General features: G+C 36.7%; 2 protein-coding genes across 3 annotated transcripts in view; one reads left to right on the forward strand and one right to left on the reverse strand.

Moving 5' to 3' along the window:
• Positions 1 to 21,672, reverse strand: part of hiw (MYC binding protein highwire) — a 60,111-nt gene that overhangs the window by 14,321 nt on the left and 24,118 nt on the right. The window lies entirely within an intron of this gene.
• On the forward strand, positions 1,537 to 18,494 carry be (ben). 2 transcript variants are annotated; one of them, XM_089475297.1, is made up of 6 exons: positions 1,537 to 1,964; positions 14,865 to 15,126; positions 15,278 to 15,435; positions 15,498 to 15,787; positions 15,883 to 16,886; positions 17,847 to 18,494. In XM_089475297.1, the coding sequence occupies exons 1-6, from the start codon at positions 1,782 to 1,784 to the stop codon at positions 18,353 to 18,355; spliced, it is 2,406 nt and encodes an 801-aa protein (XP_089331423.1). In that variant the 5' UTR covers positions 1,537 to 1,781; the 3' UTR covers positions 18,356 to 18,494. The 2 variants fall into 2 exon arrangements, with proteins under 2 accessions (XP_089331423.1, XP_017870756.1); XM_018015267.2 differs by having other exon boundaries at positions 1,538 to 1,964; positions 15,883 to 16,859.

Below are 21,672 nucleotides of genomic sequence, written 5' to 3' on the forward strand. Positions count from 1 at the left end.
TTTTCCAACCAAAATGAATAAAATGAAGGTACATACATATGTATGTATGTATATATGTATGCACATGTGTATTCTCATAGGTATGCGTGTGTGCGTATGTGTTTTGCTCCAAAAGCCAGATACATATGTATGTACCTAAACAAAAACAAAAACCTCCAACCAAGTGTAGCGTGTATGTGTGTATGTTGTGTGTGTGTGTGCGTGTGCGTGTGCGTGCTACCTGTGGGAAACACGTTTTCCTACATCTATTGTTACCGTTACCCGAGTTGTTGGGCTACTGGGGGTCTCGGTCTCGGTCGTGGTCAACGTTGCATTTGGGGTCGGGGCTTAGCTCCACACGCGAGCTACAGCCCAGAGTCAGATCCAACCGAGCGAGCTCACAAATGGAGCGTTAAGTTAAGCGAAAAAAAAAAATACTCCAACAGCCTGTTGCAGGTTGACAACATGCAAAGATCACCCATAATAATAAATAACAACAAGTGAGCGTGCCCTTGTCGAGTCTGCTCGACTGCGAGACTTCCAGAATCCTTGCTTCTGCAAACGTATGTAGATACGGATAGAGCGATTCTCGACAAGAGGATTTAATAAATAAGTTACCATAATGCAGTCTATAATGCAGCCGTTTTAGAGGAATAGTATACTCGTATAGAGTCGTTATCACCCTATTTCCACTGTATATTTTACAGCTGAATTTCAAATTGAAGTGCGTATGCTTGTATGCACATACATATGTATATACATATGTATGTGTTTAGGAATATAAGAGTACCTACAATATAACACAGCAATTCATTCCACAATTTACTCTAAATAAAAAATCAAAAATTTTAATGCTTCGAAACTCAAAAATCACCAATGACTCAACGCTCGACGTCAATTGAGCCCAAATGGGAGGAGGCCCGCATTAACAGCTGATGCTCTCGCACAGAGTCCGGGGGTGATTGGAACGACTAGAACAAATGGAAGCAGGGCAACATCCGCTCCATGCTTGGAACGCGAATTGATTGCGAGTCGAGCGCTCCACTTAAGCGGAAGATGTGACCCATCTCTCCCTATCTCTCCTCCTTTCACTTGCCCTCTAATTGAAATACCCTTCAGTTGCCACGGAACACCACCGAAATTGTAAGGCTAAATATACTTAATCTACATCATATTGAAAAATTGCAAGTGTATTACTACACTCCGATAAGCTAATATCGCAATCATTCTATGTACCACTACATACATATGTAGTATGTACATACATACGTATACATACGTATGTACATACTTTGTAGTAACTGCTTAGTTTTATAAACTATGTGAGGCCCTAGAAAGTAAACTTTAAACCAGTCTATACAGAAGTAAAAGTGGTGAAGGGATCGTGTGATCCATAAGTACCTAGAAATTTTCTAGCCTTTTTTAGCAGGTTTGAAAGGTTTAAAATTTTCTGTAAAGTTGGCAGCCCTGCTCCTATCACTCTTAACAGTGCCAATTGAGTTACTTAACAGTGATGAGCTTGTTTGTGCTCTTTTAAATTTCGATTACTCAGTATGAGTTCGTTCGCTTGGTCGGTTGGTTGGTTTTGATTTTTTTTTGTCGGGATATTTTTTTTTAATGTTATTTTCGTTTATTCACAAGAATATTATCCTAGTGGCCGAAAATACCAGCTAAATATGAATATTATTGAATGCGAGCGCAAAGTGGAAAAAAAAGCCCGTAAAGCCAAAGCCGCAACAAAAGAATAAGAAAAAGAAAAAGTATAAATTAATTGCAAGAAACGAAGTTCTCTCGCGAGCACAATGCCAACAATAAATCAGTTCGAATTAATTGCGATCATGAGGTGGTATTTGTTTCTCGTCTCTGTCGCTTTCGCGCTTGCTATGGCCTCGACTGGGCTGGACGACGCAAAGTCCGAGAATCTATGCGAGCTGTGCTTCTGCTCTGCCAGGACATTGAGGTGCGACTTCAGGCATAACCGAACGGTAAGTTTAGATCACATCACAGGCTCAATTGTTCTCAGTGTATTTATTCATTGTTAGTCTTTTGGAAGTCGCTGGCTACATACATACATCCATGCATGTGTACATGTGTATGTAACTGTGTAATTCGTATTGTCGTTAACCTTATGTGAAAAGTGAAAACGAAAACGAAAACAAATCGTAAAAAAAAAAAAAGCCTGGTGAATTTGCATTGCGGCAAAGTAAACGAAGCTAGCTGCAGATCCTCAGTGCAATGAATGTAAAACAGTGCAAACTAAATGAATATACATACATACATATGCTGAGAAAAGTGTTTTCAATGAAAATTCCATATCCATATCAGTCATATTATATATTATATTTACAAAGATCATGTAAAAGTTCGGTAACTGCACGACTGAAGTAACGCAATTCCTATCTCCAATCTATTCTCTTTGACTTCAATTTCCAATTGGATTTGACAGTTTACATGTTATTTTATTCAAATTTGAAAGGTTAAGTGAAAATACTATAAAATGTGTGAACAAAAATTGTGTAAATACGATTGACAACTGGAATTCAGTAGTTTCTTTTTTGTATTATTATTATTATGTTGTAAATTTTGGACTACGGAATAAATATTTCATTAGATGACTAACAGTAAATTTTTAATGATAATTCAGGTACTAATATAATCAAACTTTTGAGTATATACGCTATATATTTATTATTTTTTTATTATTTTGACTTGGAATGCGTTGTTTTTAGTCGGAAACAAAGAGGCAAATCTTTTAGCCAACTCGCAATATCTTTATGGCCCGAATCCATTGAAAACAATAAATTTGGGTATATTAGTTTAGTTGAAATAAATGTAACAGGTATATATGTCGAATATATATATATATATATATATATATATATATATATATATATATATATATATATATATATACCGGTTACATATATTTTAACTATGTATATATATACATATATATACATCACTTTTTATCATTATCATTTATTATTATGGATTTATCTGTATTTTATACAATTCGGATTATATTTTAATTTTTAAAAATGTCGAATGCGTACGTGTATGTATGTGTGTGTGCATGTATGTATACATGTGTATGTGTTTTTCTTGTACATACATATATGCAGAACAGAAGCTGGATTGGAATATCAGCTCTACGGGGGGTTCAGTTGAGTAGTCCGATTAGAGCTTTCACATAAATACACATGTATGTACATACATACATATATACAATATAAGTGGTATATACACATGTATGTCTGTGGCTAAATCAGAGATGCGCCAAAATAGTAAACAAAGCCGTTGCTGAATTTAAAAAATAGTACGAAATGAAGCAGCTCAAAAGAGAGAGAAAGAGAAAAAAGCGGCTCAACTGGTTATGCAAATGAATCAGGTGTGTGACGCAGGTGTGTGTGCGAGAGCCACACGTGCATAGACATGAAAAGAAGTATAAGTGTATGTGTGCGTGTGAGTCTCTGTGTGTGTGTGTTATCATCAGCTGTAAAAACTTTTATTTTGTTACTGCTGTTGAAAACATGAAAGTATGCTATTTCCGGATGTGGGCGTGTACTTGTATTGTTATCAGCGCATGCATTTGGGAGTGAGAGAGAGAAAGGCAGATAAAGAGAGAGAGAGAGAGAGTGAAAGAGAGGCAAAGTGTGTATATGTCATTCAAGGAATGGCTGTTTAAATGGCTAGTAAAACTACTTAAAATCAAATGCGAGTGGAATTGAAAATGAAATGAAAATGGGCATAAGAGCTCTCTCTCTCTCTCTCTCTCTCCCCCTCTCTCTCTCTCTCTCTCTCTCTCACTCGCTGTCGCTCTGCGTCTGCCCACACGGTAGGAGGTGCAGGCAAGAATAAATTTTCGTAAAGTGCCTCCACATATTTTATTTGCATAGATATCAAGAGGTCAACAATAAGATATATGGATAGCTATAAATACAGCTAGAACTAAATTATAGATCCCTTTGCCTTGACGTAGCATTACGTCGGCCGATCTCCAAATTGTAAATCAGCCCATCAAATTCATGATTTCTTTATAAATACGCACAAATTTTATTCTGTTTGTCTTCCCATATCCATATATAAAAACTTAATATGCAATTTATCGCATATTTTGTAGTTTGGAAATACACATACATACATAGTATCTATATGTAAAGTTATGTCTATGTATATTTATGTTTTGTAGCATTTGAACATTTCAAGAAAATCGATCGTTAAATGTGTTTTTTACACATACATATGTATATCAATTGAATTTTATAACATTTTACATTTTATGGTATTTTTTGTACTCCAAGCTGAAACTATGCTCAAATCATACTACGTTCCCTTTATATACTTATTTGCTGAATATGCTTTCTTGTAGATAACAGTTTCTAACCATCAGCTAATTATATAGAAGATTAACTCATTCTTCACTGATGCAGTAGCTATCAAAGAAGGAGGCGTGGCAGACCCCATAAAGTATGTATATTCTTGATCAGGGCGACGAGCTGAGTCGATTTAGCTCTGTCCCGTTGTTTTGCTATTGATTAAAAACATTATCGAAAACAAGTAATCAATTTATATCTCCTACATCTTTAAAGCTAGAGTCATCAAATTCATCACTGTACAAATGCAAATAGAATAGAATAGAATAGTGTATATGTAAATGAAAATATAAACCATAAATAAATAATAACACATATTTTAATCAAAAATAGTTTTAGTTTATATAATACTAATGATCGATATGCCAATGAGTGACATTGAAAGCATATTATGACTAAACCATCCGCTCACTTAAGAAAATGCATTTCTTAAGCGCTCAATACACACACACACACACACACACACACACACACACATAGACACTCATTTCGGACGTGCTAAGCGGTCATCACGTACTCTTAGATACAATATTTCGATAAGAGAGTATATAGTATGTAAATACGTATGTGTGTGTATACCTATACATATACATATGTATAAGTTTGTTGGCCGCTTGCTGTTCGCGCAGCTATTGGAAAATCTGGAAAATCCTGATCTGCCATGCGGCTTACATATGTGTGCGTGCGTGTGCTGTTCTGTTGTTATTGTTGTTTTTGTTTTTTCTTTAATTTGGGCAGCAACAAGCGTACGAAGTAAAACTGTAAATCGTTCTCACCATGTGCCGCGAAAATCTTTAACACAAATGCACATCATAATTTATTTCAAATTGGGTTTCAGTTCGGCTTATTTATGCATATACAAATAGACACACTATACGTATATCTATTTATCTAAATATATAAATACATACATACATACATAGTATATGCATGTTTGTTCATAATCATATATCAGCTAAAAGTGTCGGCTGCTGCTTCCGCCTGCCCCCACAGCCCCTCCCCATCTCCTCCACGCTCTAATACAAATGCATTGACTCCGGCAGTTGCGAGCTCTAAAAATAAATGGCAGCGGCGACAAAAATGCGCCGGAAAAACTTGAGCAGCAAAAAAAAAATAAAAATAATAATAAATAAAATAAAAACTGGAGAAAAGTGCAGTATCAGAAGAGGCATTGGAGCAGATGAACAACAGTAAGAAGTAAGAGGCGAAAATAGACGTGAAAAGCACAGAATGAGACAGCGCCCACTAAATATAGAATATATTTCACAAGTGGGTCTATAGGTATGTACTTAAATACATACATACATGCATATACTATGTATGTATAATGATGTACATGCATACAAATATGTGTACGTATGTGTATGTGCATCTGTATAGGCAAACACACACACACATACTTACATCTTCTGCTATTTGGCTTTTATGTTTGACTCTTACATATTATGTCAATTCGCCGCAAAGCTTTCGGTCTGCGCGCTCTACTGCACTGTCTACCCTATCTCCTCTCCCGTTCACACCAACGCGACTGGAGTGGATCGAGCAGGCAAAGTAAATAAAAAGAAAAGAAACGGGGAACAAAACAAACGTAATTGAGATTTCCGCTTTAGCACAAAGAGAGCAAACACACAGAATATGTAGACGAAATAGAATAGAACAACGACAAGTGAATGCGAATGAGAATGAGATTGACAATAAATGTATGCTGGGACAGTGGAAAGAAACAGCTCCCAAACAAACCCAATGGCTGTCTAATTGATGTTGAGTACGCTGTAAGTGAAACAAAAGCAATGCATACATACATATGTACATAGTTTAAGTGGCAGCGGGTAGGCAAAGGAGGGAACCAACCAGACATGCTGCACATGCACAAACATGCGAACACATGCACACAAATGCACACACACATATATATACACACACACACACACAACCACACAAGAACAGCTACGACCACAACATTAATAAGAATGACAATGATCATAAGAATAAATGTGGGGACACACACAGCTACATATATACAGTGGACCAATAATGTCTTCGTACAGCAATGATATTTTTCTTTGGCAACGAATAAGTGATGCAAGATGGGCAAAAATTACAAGTTTAAATTTACAGATTTATTAACTAATATTTTAACAACAAATTAGAAACAAAAAATAATTTCAATATTTTGCTTAGCATAAAAATTTTAACTAAAAACCATAAAAAAAACGCTTTTTTGCCTCCAATAAAGTCCTCGTATAGCGTACTTTCCCAGAACTTTAGCGAAAATGATAACGTTTTTTTTTTTTTTTTTTTTTGCGAATCTTTGCTTTTGTGTTTTACGCATAGTTGCGAAATAAATTCGAATTAAAATTCAGTCATCGAACAAGAAAGTGCACCCAGAAACTAGTGCTAATCGCAAAAAACGTTGGGAGTTTGCTCATCAGTACAAAAATGCACTAGTTGAGTTCTGGCGAATCAAAATATAATATATTTGGATCAGATGGACGACTGTGTGTGTGGAGAAGAGCTGGAGAGGCACTAGATCCAAAAAACACAATTAAGACAGTAAAGCATGGTGGTGATGGTGTGATGGTATGGGGTTGTATGGCTGCTGGTGGCGTCGGAAATTTGGAAATAATTGATGGAGTGATGGACCACCTTAAATACATTGACATTTTAAAAACGAATTTGGCTTCAAGTGTAGAAATGTTAGGTTATGACGGTCTTATTATTTTCAACATGACAATGATCCTAAACATGTGGCACATAACACCAAAATGTATTTGGCATACAACACTCTCCATTTATTAAAGACGCCACCACAGAGTCCTGATCTTAATCCGATCGAACATTGCTGGAATATGTTATAAAAAAGGGTCAGAGCACACTACATTAGTTCAAAATCCAAACTTATGGAATTATTAAAAGAGGAGTGAGTGAAAATTGACAAAAGATACACAGAAAAGTTAGTTTTGTCGATGCCAAAAAGACTAGAAGCGGTTATAAAGAATTAGGGCTACCCCACAAAATACTAATATTAAAAAAAAAAAATATATATATACAGTGGCTCCAACGCCAAATCGGACAAGACTATTTATTTATTTCAATAAGTATTTTCTTTAGCAGTAAGTTAAATTTTTACCGTTTTCACATTTTTTCTCAACTCTATTATGTATTAGCCCCCTAAAACAAAAAAAAAAATTTTTAATTTCAAATGGCAACATTTTTTTTATTTTAAAAAACTAACAACAAGTCCGATTTTGAGCTTCAACGCCAAATCGGACAAAAGAAAACTTTAATAAAAAATAAGAGAAAAACTTAATATTTAATATTTTGTTGCAAAACCTTTGTTTGCGACAACAGCCTGCAAGCGATTGGGAACTGATTTGACCAACTTTTTGCAGATCTCTGGCTCTATGGAGTCCCAAGCTGCAAGTAATCCCATTTTCAATTGGTCCAGATTGTTATACCGGTTTTGGTAAACTTTCCTCGCCAAAATTTCCCACAGATTTTCTATTACGTTTATATCCGGGCTCTGGGCAGGCGTTTGGATCAATTTGGGACAATTATGGATTAGCCAGAGCCTAGCTAGCATTGAAGTGTGCTTGGGGTCGTTGTCTTGATAGAAAGCAAAGTCTTCAAGTATCCCCAATTTCTCCGCACTCTGCTTAACATTTTTTTTCAAAATATCAAGGTAGCCAAATTTATCGAGTATGCCATCGATAAAGTGCAAATGGCCAACTCCCGCACTCGACATACAGCCCCAAACCATGACTGAACCTCCTCCATGCTTAACAGTGCCTATTGTGTTCTTGGGCTCAAACTCAGTATTTGGTTTACGCCACACATACACCTTACCATCGGACCCATGCAAATTAAATTTACTTTCATCAGTAAACAACACCTTTAATAAGATAATTAGCAAAAAAAGAAAGGTATTTAATATGATATACAACCAACTAACATGATTCCAAAAGTCATCCGTTTTTAGCAAGTACTCTTTCGCGAATTTTACCCTAAACGCTTTGTTCTTAGGGCTAATATAAGGCTTTTTTTGGGCAACTCGGCCATGCAAATCATACCGATGCAAAGTATTGCGCACTGTGTTATCACACACATCCTTTCCAAAGTTTGTTTTTAATGACATCCTTAGTTCCTTTGCGGTTTTAAAGGGATCAACCTTAATTTCCCTTATAATCGACCGCTCCTCCCTTGAGTTTAATCGCTTTCTTTTTCCCTCCTGGCTTTTGTTAATCAATCTTCCATCTTCCCGAAACCTTTTTATGATATCATGGACGGTAGATTTGCTTCTTCCGACCAGCTCTGCTATTTCTCTAACAGTTTTGCCATCAAAATGCAGTTTTAATATTATTTGGCGTGCCTCAACACCAGTTTGCTTCCCACGTGGAGCCATTTCGCAAAAATAATTTGTGTTACTGTACGCCTATGAGCTTGAGAACATAACGAAACGCAATAAGCAAAACAAAAACGAAAATCTCCGCCAAATAACGGATATTTTTCTTGCAGTTTTCTTTTGTCCGATTTGGCGTTGAAGCTCAAAATCGGACTTGTTGTTAGTTTTTTAAAATAAAAAAAATGTTGCCATTTGAAATTAAAAAATTTTTTTTTGTTTTAGGGGGCTAATACATAATAGATTTGAGAAAAAATGTGAAACGGTAAAAAGTTAACTTACTGCTAAAGAAAATACTTATTGAAATAAATAAATAGTCTTGTCCGATTTGGCGTTGGAACCACTGTACATATATATAGGTTAAGTGTACGAAGACTTTATTGGAGGCAAAAATGGGTTTTTTTTTATGGTTTTTAGTTATAACTTTTATGCTAAGCAAAATATTGAAATTATCTCTTTTCTAATTTGTTGTTAAAATATTAGTTAATAAAGCTGTATTTTTAATTTTTGCCCATCTTGCATCACCTATTCGTTGCCAAAGAAAAAAATCATTGCTGTACGAAGACATTATTGGTCCACTGTAGTGATAGAGGGGAAAGTGGGTATGCGTATGAGAGGCAGGAGGGATGGGGGCAATGGAGGATGGGCATTGTCACAGCTGTGCGCAAACATTGAGCCGCAAATGCAAGTGCGGCGAGCGTTCTACGACAGGCAAAAGAAAAAAATAAATAAACAAGTAAGAAGGCTCCAGTCGAGACTGCTCGACTAGGAGATATCCTGAACCCTCTAAGCTGATATTATAAAATATATGTATATATAATGTATAATTATAAATGATTCATTCATTGTTATAATTGTGAATTTAGATAACAATACTTATCAACAGCGAACTGTCTCAGGTCTGCTTCATGGTAAGGAGCCGGCTGCCGAACAGCATGCCAAATATGACGAACAACACCATAGTCACAATTATGCGGAAGCCAAGCAGACGTTTAGCTCAGCACGTAGGCCGGCGAGTCCCATCGGATATTTCATAAAACAGACTCAGTCTTTGAGTGTATGTATGTGTATGTGTGTGTGTGTATGTATGTGTGTGTCTTGATTATATAATGCATTTCAATTGCACTTGAACTCTCGTTCACAGATCAAGAAAGCCCAATCAAACTCGCTTTAACATCCATTTAACATGTTACATATATGTGGCTGTTTGTTCTGTTATATTAACAGATTCCAGCTGAATATCGACTTAAAACTGCTTTCAATTATAACCATTGTTATTTTCTTTTGTGCAGCATAAAACAATAATTACATGAGTTGGCATACGCATTTTACAATAGCAGAAATCATCAGTCTAGGAGTTCGGATACCCACAACCCATTGAAATGGGGAAGTTCGCGAGCAATATACAAATGTATGTAGGAGATTTAGTGATGCCATTAAGTACATACATATGTGTTCTACATGTACATCTAATGGTGGGGAGTAAATTTAAAAAATAAAAAATAAAATTTAAAAAAAAATACATATAAAACTATGTTTAAAGTTTTGCTAGCTCTAAAGGTGCAGGAGATATAATTTCATAGCTAAAATCGATAAAGTTTTTAATCGATAACAAAATGACGGAGTATTTATCGATTTTTGGCGAAAACCTTGATATGCACGTGATTTACACGGACCTAGGCCAAAAGTCTCTACTTCTGAGATTGACATTAAATTTACCGTACACTTTTCATTGTGACTAAGCCTGACAACTTATTGGAATTTATGGCAAAATGATTAAAAGCCATCAGTGTGAGTGAAATATTCAGTGAGGAAAATATTCAAAAATTTAAGAACGTTAACTTTTTAAATTTGCATGTTCAACAGCACATAAATGATTCACTCTGGGATAGGACGATTTAAGCGGGTAGTAGAAAGTCTAACGGATCTATTCTGAATTATTCTCAACGGTATAGTGACAAAAAAAAAAAAAAAAAAAAAAAAAAAATTATGTAGATTTGATCGGAACCGACCAGAGAGGCATAAGAACCAAAAAACATTAATAACAATTCTTCGTACCGCCTATATTAATATTGTTTTGTATTATTGTATTACGTTCATCAAAGCCTAAATTAATTCAGCTAAAAGGTAACACGACGATCTTTGACTGTTAGGCGGTACGAAGTTCGCCGGGTCAGCTCATGTGTTTGAGAAGCACGAATTAAGGCCCTTCTTTGCTCCATACTTCGCTAGAAAATGTCGTGATTCTAGTAGGGAACGCAATGGCTCGGGTGGCGGGTTAGTGGTCTAATGGCAATGGCACTTTACCACTAAGGCAGCACAAACCAATACTGGCAAACAACGTCCATTGGACCAATGCAAACTAAACGATGCAAGGTGTAGTCGATGGTGCAATCATATCGAAACGCTGCTCGATGCAAATCAATACTTGAAAAATTTCTTCTTGCACTTCGAAGATTATTCCTCTGTTCAGTTGTACGATAAGCTCGACGATTTCTCGTTTCTAATCTAGCCGTTTCACGGGCTGCCTCTCTTTGCTCATGTGTTCGAGAAGCACGAATTAAGGCCCTTCTTTGCTCCATACTAACGCGGGGCTCTTCTCGTGCGACTTCTCGATCTTCGTCAGATAATCGATTCGCGGCATTCCGTTGCCAAATTGCATTATGGGTCCGCTGGGATAGATTAGATCTTCTAGGACGCGGCATTTTCATACCCTGAACCCATTTTCAATGGGAAATCAGGGTATAATGGTTTTGTTGAAATGTATGTAACAGACAGAAGGAGGCGTGGCAGACCCCACAAAGTTGAGTTGATTTGGCCCTGTCCGTCTGTCTGTCTGTCCGTATGTTTGAACGCGTCGATTTCCGAAGATATAAGAACTAGAGACTTGAATTTTTATTTTAAATGACCGTATATACAGAGCGGATGTCGAGTTTGCTTTTAAAATTCGATTAATCATCCCGTTATGTTTTTATCGAATAAAAATATTCACGTTCAAGTCAGATGCCACTATAGCTAATTGTGAATGATTTTTCTTTTTTTTTTTAATTTCTCAAATATTCAATATAATATGTAGATCATATGCTGAAAGTTTCATTAAATTCCGTTCAGTCAAAAATTAATTAAAAATCATCAAATATTTGGCCAATTAACAAACGCACGTGCAGCAGCTACAACAGCATGTATGCGTGTGCCCACATACATTCAAACTTCTTCCAGAAACATTCGTTGAATCACATCAGCTGTTAGTTTCGTTTAGTTTTGGTAGATGGCGCTGCAGCAGTGAATCTATTTGAGTATTGCCACCGCAGCTCCCGAAAGTGAGGTGGCGTAGTGAGTAGCTACGTGACGCTCGATCGAGGAGTCGCGGGCTCGAATCCCGAGCAGTGCTAGTTATATTAATTTTTTCAATTGTTTCAAAATATTTTTATATTTTATTAAATGAGTTTTGTACTTAAGTACATCGAAATTGAAATTTTAGCCATACTAAATGGGCATTTTTATTAGTTGGGTGCAGGGTACTATCTAGTCGAGCACTCTCGACTAGAGTTTTCTTACTTGTTATTAATAGTAATACTGAATATGCACTCGCATGAATGATTGTTTTAAATGATAGCATCAAGCCTACTAAGAAAATTCTAAATGACATTGCAAAGACAGCTCCGAAATTAAAGAACTTTTAGGGATAACGCATTTTTCAGTATTTTAAGATATATTCTGCTATTCGGGGCGGAGACAAATCTAAACAAGTACGTACATGATTTGCGTAGGCGACAATCAGACTGCTCTTTACACCTGAGAATTAGTCGTTTATGAAGGAATATTTCAATATTAAAACAATAATAAGCTAAAATATTAATCTATGAACAAATATTAATCTATGATATATTATTTTCTGTGGGAATATATGTATGTATACCTTGTAGGTATTACTACCCTATCAATATTCCAAAAATAGTTTTTGTGTCACATTAAGGGCGCGGTACATACACAAATATCCTGTAACTCCACCGTTTCTGAGCGTAAGTCACAAAACTTTGGCGTTATGTGATCCGATATCTCAGAAGCCCTCCGTATACAAACATATGTGCATATGTATGTATGCATGTTGTGTTGTATGGAGTCCCAGCTTTTGATATCTGAAACTTTGCCCAACAATCGCACAATCAACACGATCGTTAGTCACATTGTTGTTGTTGTTGTTGTTGTTGTTGTCACCCCATCACTTGGAAGTCAAACTATTTTCCTTTAATTTAATAAGATAATTGCTCCCGTACACAGATGCAGGGGCAAAAGCAAGAGCAAAAAAGCAAAATCAAAAGCAACAACAAAGACGACAGGGCTGGAGCAATGAACGTTGCGGTCAACTTGTCGCTGTCTGCAGCAGTGTTGCAATTGTTGTTGTCGTCGCGACAACAGACATATAAAAATAATACCAAATGCCCGGGCGCGAGAAATGTAAGTCAAGCATTACAGCCGCACAAAAGAAAAAATGCAACAACAGCAACAACTGAAGGGCGAGACGAAACACAAGTCCAACTTTGGATACCCTTCACGATGAAAGAAAAATGTTTGCAGAATTTCCAAAAACAACAACAATATGAGCAAATTATTCAAACGGTTTACTTAAGAGATAAGAAAAAATTGACCTTTACTAATTGGTATGTGTTTTCTTTAGTAGTATTGATAATATAGTGTGTTAAACATTTCACACTGCAAAAAAAATCATGCTCTTCAAATTATTAGTGGTTGGGGCTTGTAGTAAGAAGCTTCTAATTAACTCTGCCGATCTCCCTCTTCTTCTTTTGCTCGTAATGGCACGCCAAGTATTCACCTCCTCAGCCATCGATATGGTTAACTATCGATAGATGTGTATCTATCGATGGTTAATCATAGTGCTAGTCCCTCAACACTGTTAAAAGACACAGTAGGTTGCGCAAAGAGCAGTCCCGTTACTTTTAATGTTAACTAACAGCACTCTTGTGACGTCATATTATCAGATTTTCCTATGTTGTCCAGGCTGAAGCTTGGCAGGCACTTCAGCACAGATCGGCTAAGTGGTCGAAAACAACCAAAATGAAGTATATATAAGGAAATTTCAATAGCTTAAAATTTCAATAACTTAAAAATGGCCAATCATTAACTTTATTACCATAAAATAAAGAAATTAAGTATACAATGGAATTAACTGGAAAGCCTCTTGAATGCAGCAATGATATGGCCAAAATGGCCAATAAGTCAGCAGGAATTGTTGACGGACATAGTTAACCGGATTCTTGCCATCAGTATTGTTTATTTATGCCAATTTACCTACACATTCAAATATAGTACACTCTGAAGCTGCATCAATAAAGGTGCTGCTCACACCTGCTGTCATGTCAGAAGCATCCCGTGGAATGAAATAAAATTTGTGTATTAATTGTCAAGTCGAAAACTTGTATGATTATGAGTATTGAAACCTAAAGAAACACATAATCTGCGTGAATCAGCTCTTAAAACCTAGACAGAAGCTAACAATGCGGCGTATCATCTATGGCCATCGGATTTGTAATATAAAGAATGAAATTAGTACATATAATGATGCGGATTAATGGGAAATGCATGATACTTAGTAGTAACTCTTTAGTTTTACAAATTCAAGCCTTAGATAGTAAGATTTAATCCATTATATGCAAAAGTAAAAGTGGTCAAGAGATAGCATGATCAATAACTGCTTAGAAAACGGGTTAGAGTATAAAAATTAGCAAAAACCTTTATATTTTCCGATTCGTGAATCTATATAAAACATGTGATTAGCCGCCCAGCTCATTTTATTTAGTCTACTAGTTTTAAGACAAATAACAGTGTCAAAGTTGCTTGATTTTCATACAAATTCAAACGCGCGCCCACCATTTTCTGAAATAATGACGTCACGCTGTCAAATCAGCTGTTCGCTTTGCATTACCTACTATCACTCAATCGTGGTCCCTCAAATATTTTACTGGCCTGCTACAAAGGGAACATTTCGATTAATAGAACGTGCGTACATCTGGTGTCTGGACTTTAGCTTTTAGGCAATGCTCTCTTTCACTCACACGCAAACTCATTCCTCTCTCTTTCTGTCTCAATTACAGCTATCGCGCATATTTGACAGCAAGTACTATGTGCCACCCCATATAACCAGCTTCTATGTAGATCTGGCAAAGAATACAGAATTCGAGGTGCATAATGGCCTCTTTCGACAGAATCGTGTCAATATGCTAATGATCGAGGGGCATAATGACAGCAATCAAGTGGAGTTAACGGCAAATTTTCTAGGTGGAAATCAGGCTGGCTATCCTGATGTGCAAATACACGGCGTGGGTCACTCATTTCTACGCCCCGAAGCTTTCTCAAGTGAGTGCGACAAGAGGAATAAATATATACATACTATAATATATATTTAACTGATGCAAAGCTTTTATGAATAAGTTACAGAAATACAATTACTAAAGCTTTATAATTATTTATTATTTCTTTCTCTATCTCTTCGTTACTTTCTGTTAAGATGGCGAGAGCAAATTGAATATCGAGAACAACGAATACGTAGTATTATACCCGAACTGTTTCAAGAACATGAACATGTCGTGCACATTGACGAACATCAAGAATCTGGAGATCAACGAGAACTACAATCCCAGCACAGATCGCAGCTCCAACACAAAAGTGAGTACATAGATATATAATAAAGACCAATATCTAATATATTTCATTTACTTTGCATGCAGTTAATTATCGTGAACTCGCACATCAACCAGCTCAACAGAATTGATGCATCCATCAATAAAATTAGCTTTACAAACTGCACGATTGACTGCATTCAGAGCAACGCGCTGGATGTGACCAACGTGAAGCAGATCAAATTCGACAACAGTCGGATCGGGACGATCGAATCGATGGCCATTCCAAACAAACTGCTCAGTGACTCAATTTCTTTCATTGGGAATCAGATCGGTATAATCAGAAGCAAGGCCATCATGGGCAGTGGAACGACAGTCTTTTCGTTGTCTAACAACACGTAAGTGTAGGACAGAGCGTTGAATGTGTCTGAAATGATATATGCTGAAGATTCTCTAAATTATTATTAAAATTGATTCATCCTTTCTCTTGCAGCATCGACCAAATAATGGACGATGGTATCATAGTGAATTGTGTGGACGTTGTGATAGTGGGCAATCGATTTAAGCATATGGGCAAGAATTGGATCATCATGGACTACTGGTCGCTTTCGATGAATGAAAACGATTTCGAAAACTTTCCGCCCATCCAGTTAAGCGGAAATCACAACCGGCGCACGAACTGTACGTTCGTCAACAATTCGATTAAGAATCCACAGCCGAATAGTCTCAACTTCGACTGTCAGGTGCGTGCCACAAGTGTGGATCATATCTGTGGCTGCGATGATTTGCAACAGTTTGTGCCTACACTAACCGAGCACGATATTGGTGCGGAACTATACTGCCAGCTGCCCGAACGGCTCACGAATTGTTTTAATGCCACCCAAATGAACATGAGACGCTATGCAAATGAGGTCTGTGTCAGGAATCAGACCGCCCTGAAATGCGTTGATGGCAGCAAATTGGAGCGTCACAAGGATGGCTTCTACACGAAGGAGGAACTTGAAGAGCGTCGCAAGGGCTACTCAATCCTCAAGATCCTAGCAATTGGTGCTGCTGTAGCTGTATCAGCTTTAGGAGCTATCGTTGTCATTATCTGGTGCTATACATGTCAAAAACGCAAGAAGAAGCAATACTGCAGCTTCACCCCCGAAAATCTGGAAAAACTGCAACAAGAAATTGACCGCGTATCAGAGAACGCCGAAAATATGAAGAGACAACTCAAGAAACTTATAAGTAGTAAGAACTCCGTCAATCAATGCCATGATCAAATTATGGAATTATTGAATCTACCGATGCTCCCAAGCGATGTAAACAATATACTCAAAAATCATCTGAAATATATCCACAATGCAAATTGGCCCACTGCTCCGGCAGTGACCAATAACGAATGTAACAGTGTTCCATTGCTATATTTTACGCCATTCGATGTAACGGAATCGCACGTGTACTCGTATCCCGTCAACACAGCCAGTAAGAATGGTTCCATTAAAACGCAATGTGAGATATATATATATATATCTGATCGATAATCAGTACTCAATATATATATGTCATATATAAATAGTTATATACAATTTAGCTACTCAAGGAGGTGCACTCCATATAATAATATTGACAATTATGTGGAATATCGGATGTGATCTGTATTGCCATTAACCATTAAACATGACTTTTCTCTCTCAGAAGTCATGTTTATAAGGTTAATAGCACGCACTTTGCCAACAATATCTTACCCAATCTTTTTTAAGTCCACTCAGTAAACTAAGGCGTGTCCACTGTTATGCAATTAAAACCGCATAGGTATAGTATAACTGTGTAGTAAATGTTGGTGCCGGTTCTGTAAATCATTAAGTCGAATATCTAACAAAATCTCGTTACTTAAATTCGCACAGCATTTATTTTCACTGTTATACTATCTCTTCTACCCAAGTTACTTATTTATTATGCTCCCATCTTTCCATTCCCATTTCATGTTTTAGTCTCCTTCGTCTCTCTGTCTCTCTCTTCCGACCTCTATTTATCCAGAGTTCAGCATACGCCTTCGAAACAGCCAGTATAGGCATAAAGCATTTATATGCATTTGATCACGAAGAGTCGAGATGATCTAGCCATTTAATATTTGTTATAGAAGTGCTCGTATACGACATGATCGTATTAAAGATAACTTATCTAGATTAAACTCGATATGTTTAGTTGTTTTCTTAAGGTCAACTTGAAAAGTTGCAGATTATGAGTTCGAACTTTCGATGCACAGTTCTCGAAAACATTTATTTAAACTACAACTTAGGAAAGAAGTGATTTGTGGACATTGGATGGAATTCTAACGATCTCTTTCGGAAATTGCACTTTGAAGAAATATTATTTAATAAATCATTTGCTACAATGCGATCATATTATATAAGCGTTTCATTAATTTATGAACATCGATTTACTTAATTTTACTCTGTCTATTTCTAGTTGATGATGAGGACGACATGCCGCCCGCTTACGCGGCCGTAGATGAGGTCGAGTATGCCATTCCCCACTGTTTGCCACTACCTCCATCCCAACAGCAACAACAGCTGCCGTCCACAAGCAATGCTACCTATGCCACGCCTGTTTTGCATCCGCCCATTCGAAAGCCACCCGTAGTGGCAACTCTGCCGCCAGAGGTGCCACAGAGACAGATGCGGGATCCCAATCAACTGATCTCGGCGCGTAATAAGAGCCAGCAGCAGCCAGCACGCCATACGAGCCACAATATTAACAACAACAGCAACAGCAATAACAACAACAATACTAGCAGCAGCAGCAGCAACGGCAGACAGCAAACCTTCCAATATTGTGATGGGGCCGCCAGCCTGGCGGCAATGGAGCATATGGATATAAGAGGCGCTGCTGCCTTACCGCCGGACACAAACTCCGACCATTCCGGCGGAAGCGATGAGACTGTCAAAATCGATGATATAGCTTACGCTGATGCATAATTATTTTCAAAAAAATAAAATAACTAAAATGAATGTGATTTAGTAAATATCTATAAATAGTATATATGTATATGTATGTATATTATAAATATTTAATTAAAAAAAATAATAATAATTAAAAAAAAAATCGAAAATCGAATCGACGAAAAAAGATTTTGAAATAAATATATATGAGTATAGTAGTGGAAGAGATATAGTAATGCGGACTATATGGAATTTCGATTAGATATAAAGAACGAAATCGAACATGTTTTCGATATATTTCAAACTCATCTATATAATATGATATTGGAAATTCGGAAAACGTGTCTTCAAACCCAAGTACTATGTTTCTAAAACCCTTCTTTTTTTGTAATCTTTATATAAATACACATGCATACAATTTTTGTTATCTATAGATATACACAATTTTTTATTGCGATACAAGGCCCTTAAAATATTTAAAGCCTATTTAGCAATTTACTGAGACATGGAGTTAGTATATTGATGGGTCGTGTTTGCATATATGGTACATACATATATATATTATGGTATTGAAATGTGGGATATGTACTCGTGCGTTCACGTTTTTTTTTTTTTTATTAAGTATAATCCCAGTTGGAAATTACTAGATCTATTCAAATAAAAATGTTATTATGAATTTTTTTAAATGGAAATATCTCGAATAGAAATTCATGTATACAACAAGTAAGAAGACTCTAGTCGAGACTTCTCGACTAGGAGATACCCTGAGCCCGTAAGCTGATATTCTAATCATTCTGCACTTCATTTAGGCACACATACATACACATGCATCCACACGCACGCATAAGCCTGCGCTCTGCTAACTGCGCAATAAACAGCGGCTGCGCTTGGGCTGCGCTGCAGTGTGGGCAATATATTGAGAATTTATTTGTTGAATAATTTCTTTTGTAGACATACGATCTTAATGAAACTTTTAGAGCGTAATCATATAGTGAATATGTGTGTATATTCCAAAGCCCAAGTCTCTAGTACTTGAAATGCGTTTTTTACAAATTGGGGGAGAAGGGGGCGTGGTATCCAAAATCTGTAAACTACAAAATCTTTGTATCGATTAACTTTATATACAACGCAAATTTGAAGACTCCAGGTCTAAAAGTGTTCAAATTAGGCTAAAAAAACAAAATCAATTTTTCGATTATTCTCGATAAAAAAGTTATCGGACGATTTATCGAAAAAAAAATAAAGCAAACTCGTACTGCGTATGGTACACACGAGTATGCATGCCAAATTTCAGCTCTCTAGCTCTTATAACTTCTGAGATCGACGCACTCATACGGACGGACGGACAGACGGACAGAGCTATATCGACTCAGCTCGTCGCGCTGATCAAGAATATATATACTTTGTGGGGTCTGCCAAGCCTCCTTCTGCCCGTTACATACTTCAATGCGTTCAGGGTATAAAAAATCAGATTGATGAGCCGTAATTGCTTCTGATATGATGTACATATGTGGATATGAATTTATTTCGTCATGATGCCACACCTATTTGTGGCGTAACCACTTAGTTTTAGAATAGAATCATCAAATTGTACACCAAAATCCTTGATATCGAAAGCTGGAATGTGATAGTAATTAAGTTGATCACTCACCAATTAGCTTTTTTAGCTCTAAAAATTAAATAGGTATCGTGGAAGCAAAGTGGGGATGAATGCGTCTAGTACGGAGGATTCGAACTATGAAACTTTCGAAAGTAAGGCGTAAAGAGAGTTACTCTAGCTTTAAATCCGAATTGAAGATTGAAAGACCATTTATTTACTTAAAAAAAAAAAAAAAAAAAAAAAAAAAAACAAACAAACAAACAAAGAGCTTCAAAAATAAAGGATTACACTTTAGAAACAAATAAGAATAAGTACGCCAATAAACTTTTTACGTTGTAAAAACAATTGGAAATTGGAAGCAACACGTTCAAGCCTCACTCGACAGTGACTCATAATCCATAGTCGATGATATATCGAAGTAGCAGTGCTTCGGTTGCATAAACAAAAGCTGCTTCGCGTGTGGCATACTTATTAATGGAGATTTTTCCGCTCTACGCAGGTCAGATTAAATATGTGTATATAAATAATTAAAAATACAAATGTATATATACACATATATTGAATTGTTGACTAACTTGATTCGCAAGCGCCGATTTTTTTTTTTTTTTTGTCAGTAAGAATATGTTTATAGCATAACGCTGAGACAAGTTTATGGATATTTTAAATAAGGCATTTTAGCTGAAGCTTACATACATACAGTCAGCAAATAAAGTTTAGATGCACAACGATTTTTAAGCTTAATTGTTGAATGCATGCTTTTCTTGTTTTTTGTCATACTTTTAAGTATACATAATTCTTTTGTTATACCTTGAACCCATTAAAAATTGGAGCAGGCAGAAGGAATCATCGCAGAGAAAAATTAATTTCGTTTTTTCAGCCTAATTTGAAATATAATATTCTGCTTACAGGAAGTTAACATTTCTGCCACATGCTAAGCCTAATATCATTTGCATAGTATTTGACATCGAGTCTAACCGTTGCCAAGCAATGATGAATCTTAACAAGCTCTGTAAGTGCCGCTTGGCCCCTGGAGGTACTTATCTTTTGCGGGGGCATCTTAGACACTTATAACAGCAGTAGCCGAAGAAGTTGCAACAACAACAACAATAGTGACAGCAAGTGTCAAGCAATGCGTGTCAAGCTGACGCGCATTCAATTAAACGCGCCGCGAGCAATCAAAGCAGCAGACCCAGAGACCACCGAGCGGGATTGGGTACCACAAAAAATAAACAACTAGCTGTCGTCTATCGCCGACTGTGGAATACTCTGTAATTACCATAAAACATCCACGGAGTCACAGAATCGTTAATGAGATGGAAGCGATTAACAAAAATTAATTGTTATTGGATTGTTATTGTTATTGTATAGATATTTATGTAGGTAAGTTCATTAGCAATACTTGATATTATGCGTCAATACTCTACAATCAATATGCTTTCATTCACCTCATGCAAATGTATGAGTATGCAAGCAAACAGAAAGGCAGAAAAAGCAAACAAAACGCAAAACAAATTCTTGAAGCTCAGTAAGCTGCGCAGCTGCACTGACGCTGCTCAGTGCTCAGTACAAGCGAGATAGAAACACAACGGGAGAGTAATATCCAGCGCTGTTTGCGCTGTTTGCGCTGTTGCGGCTCGTAAATGTTTCGTTGTTCCGTTTTGGCGCTCAGTTTGACATTTGCACGCGCTTAAGCCGGTCGCGACTCACGACAACCGAAAGCTCTGGCCTGACCGCTGGTTAGTTGTTGATTTCG

Source organism: Drosophila arizonae, chromosome X, assembly GCF_054131065.1.
Source record: "Drosophila arizonae isolate 15081-1271.41 chromosome X, UAZ_ARI_1.0, whole genome shotgun sequence".
In the NCBI taxonomy this organism is placed as follows: Eukaryota; Metazoa; Arthropoda; class Insecta; order Diptera; family Drosophilidae; genus Drosophila; species Drosophila arizonae.